The sequence below is a fragment of the Oncorhynchus tshawytscha genome, linkage group LG08, assembly GCF_018296145.1.
Source record: "Oncorhynchus tshawytscha isolate Ot180627B linkage group LG08, Otsh_v2.0, whole genome shotgun sequence".
NCBI lineage: Eukaryota > Metazoa > Chordata > Actinopteri > Salmoniformes > Salmonidae > Oncorhynchus > Oncorhynchus tshawytscha.
In genome coordinates, this window is record NC_056436.1 from 4,221,356 (window position 1) to 4,224,418 (window position 3,063).

Here is a 3,063-nt window from a genome sequence, read left to right on the forward strand (position 1 = left end):
CGTTCAGTTACGTATTGCTCAAATTTAATTAACTCAGGGTTATGTCAATTGCCTTCACACTATACAGCTATGACATCATTTTCTGGAATTTTCAAGCTGTTTAAAGGCAGAGTCAACTTAGTGTATGTAAACTTCTGACCCACTGGAATTGTGATACAGTGAATTATAAGTGAAATAATCTGTCTGTAATCAATTGTTGGAAAACTTACTTGTGTCATGCCCAAAGTAGATGTCTAACCAACTTGGGAAAACTTATAGTTTGTTAACAAGAACCATTTGTGGGAAAAAACGTTCTTGAAACTTCAAGTGTTTATCATATGTTCTAATGACTTCCAGTATGTCTGGGTGTTTGGTCTGAAAGAGTTTTAATGACTAACCATGTTCTCTACTTCAAGTGTTTATCAGTATGTCTGGGTGTTTGGTCCTCAGAAAGAGTTTTAATGACTCCAACCTGTATGTAAACTTCCTACTTCAAGTGTTTATCAGTATGTCTGGGTGTTTGGTCTTCAGAAAGTGTTCATACCCCTTTTTTCATATTCCATATTTTGTTGTTACATTCTGAATTTAAATGGATTAATTTGAGAGTTTGTGTCACTGGCCTAAACACAATACCCCATAATGTCAAAGTTGAGTTAGGTTTTTAGAAATGTTTACAAAATAATTCAAAACGAAAAGCTGAAATGTCTTGAGTCAATAAATATTCAACCCCTTTGTTATGGCAAGCCTAAATAAGTTCAGTAGGAAATATTTGCTTAACAAGTCACATGGACTAACTATGTAAAAATGTGCTCAACAAGTCACATAATAAGTTCCATGGACTCACTCTGTGTGCAATAATAGTGTTTATCATGATTTTTTAATGACTACCTCATCTCTGTATCCCATACAATTATCTGTAAGGTCCCTCAGTCGAGCAGTGACTTTCCACCACAAAGACCAGGGAGGTTTTTCAATGCCTCGCAAAGAAGGGCACCTATTGGTAGATGTGTAAAAATAAAAAAGCAGACATTGAATATCCCTTTGAGCACGAGGAAGTTATTAATTACACTTTGGATGGTGTATCAATACATCCAGTCACTACAAAGATACAGGTGTCCTTTCTAACTCAGTTGCCGGAGAGGAAGGAAACTGCTCAGGGATTTCAACATGAGGCCAATGATGACTTTAAAACAGTCACAGAGTTTAATGGCGGTGATAGGAGACTCTGAGGATGGATCAACAACATTGTAGTTACTCCACAATATTAACCTAATTGACTGAGTGAAAGAAGGAAGCCTGTACAGATACAAAAATATTCCAAAACATGCATCCTGTTTGCAACAAGGCACTAAAGTTAAACTGAAAAAAATGTGGACAAGAAATTCATTTTAAGTTCTGAATACAAAATGTTATGTTTGGGGCAAATCCAACACATCACTGAGTTCCACTTTTCATATTTTCAAGCATGGTGGTGTCTGCATCATGTTATGGGTATGCTTGTTATTGTTAAGGACTGGGGGGGAGGTTTTTTAGGATAAAAATACATGGAATAGAGTTAAGCACAGGTATAGGTCTAGAGGAAAACCTGGCTCAGTCTGCTTTATACCCCGATGAAGACAGCTTGGCTGTCGAAACGTTGGTAATTACATTTTGCATCTGAGCTCCTAGATGGTGCGACTCTCTTTTATTTCAACTTTTCTACTCCGCTAGCCAGCACCTCGCCTAAATAGGTGTGCGATTCTTTTCTTCTAGATCAGTCTGCTTTCCAACAGAAACTGGGAGACACATTTCAGGAGGACAATAACCTAGAGCACAAGGTCAAATATACACTGAATGGAATGTTCCCGAGTGGCCTAGTTACCGTTTGGACTTGAAAATCTATGGCAAGACTTGAAAATGGCTGTGTAACCAACCAACTTGACAGAGCTTTTACAAAATAATAATGTGCAAATATTGTACAAGCCAGGTGTGAAAAGCTCTTAGAGACTTGCCCAGAAAGACTCACAGCTCTTAGAGACTTACCCAGAAAGACTCACAGCTCTTAGAGACTTACCAGAAAGACTCACCGTTCTTAGAGACTTACCCAGAAAGACTCACAGTTCTTAGAGACTTACCCAGAAAGACTCACAGTTCTTAGAGACTTACCCAGAAAGACTCACAGCTCTTAGAGACTTACCCAGAAAGACTCACAGCTCTTAGAGACTTACCCAGAAAGACTCACAGCTCTTAGAGACTGACCCAGAAAGACTCACAGCTGTAATCACTGCCAGGTGATTTCCAACATGTATTGTCTCAGGGCTGTGAATACTTATGTAAATGATTATGGGGTATTGTCTATAGACAGGTGAGAAATCTATTTAGATTTTAGGCTGTAATACAAGAACATTTGTAAAAAGTCAAGGGGTATGAATACTTTCGAAGGTACTGTAGTTGTGTATATATCAGTATTAACTCAGTAGAGTACTAGTGTGTATATATCAGTATAGACACCAGTAGAGTACTAGTGTGTATATATCAGTATTAACCCCAGTAGAGTACTAGTGTGTATATATCAGTATAGACACCAGTAGAGTACTAGTGTGTATATATCAGTATTAACCCCAGTAGAGTACTAGTGTGTATATATCAGTATAGACCCCAGTAGAGCACTAGTGTGTAAATATCAGTATTGACCCCCAGTAGAGGACTAGTGTGTATATATCAGTATTTAAACCAGTAGAGTACTAGTGTGTATATATCAGTATTTACCCCAGTAGAGTACTAGTGTGTATATATTAGTATTAACTCAGTAGAGCAGTAGTGTGTATATATTAGTATTAACTCAGTAGAGTACCAGTGTCTAGGGGCACTATGTTGCAATCTGTTGCTATGTGTATGTATATGATCACAGGAAACCTCTGTCAGCTAACTGTCTGTTTTATGTGTATTCAGCACTGCTTGTTGACTTTAGTGTGTTAAAGTCTAGCCTAACCAGTGAGGGGTAGTAACCTGGAATAGCCCTCCTGATTAGTTGCTTGCTTTGAGGTTTGTAGCATCAGCTTATGACTGTGGTGTGGGTAGCTGCGGGTGGAGGGGCCTGGGGTT

At 38.3% G+C, this 3,063-nt stretch overlaps 1 gene segment (V, D, J or C); it reads right to left on the reverse strand.

The window, feature by feature from the left end:
- Positions 1–218, reverse strand: part of LOC121846982 — a 13,188-nt gene extending 12,970 nt beyond the window's left edge. The window contains 1 exon segment of the C gene segment in view: positions 210–218. Within this exon segment, the coding sequence occupies positions 210–218 (9 nt within the window).
- Between the last annotated feature and the right edge of the window lie 2,845 nt (positions 219–3,063).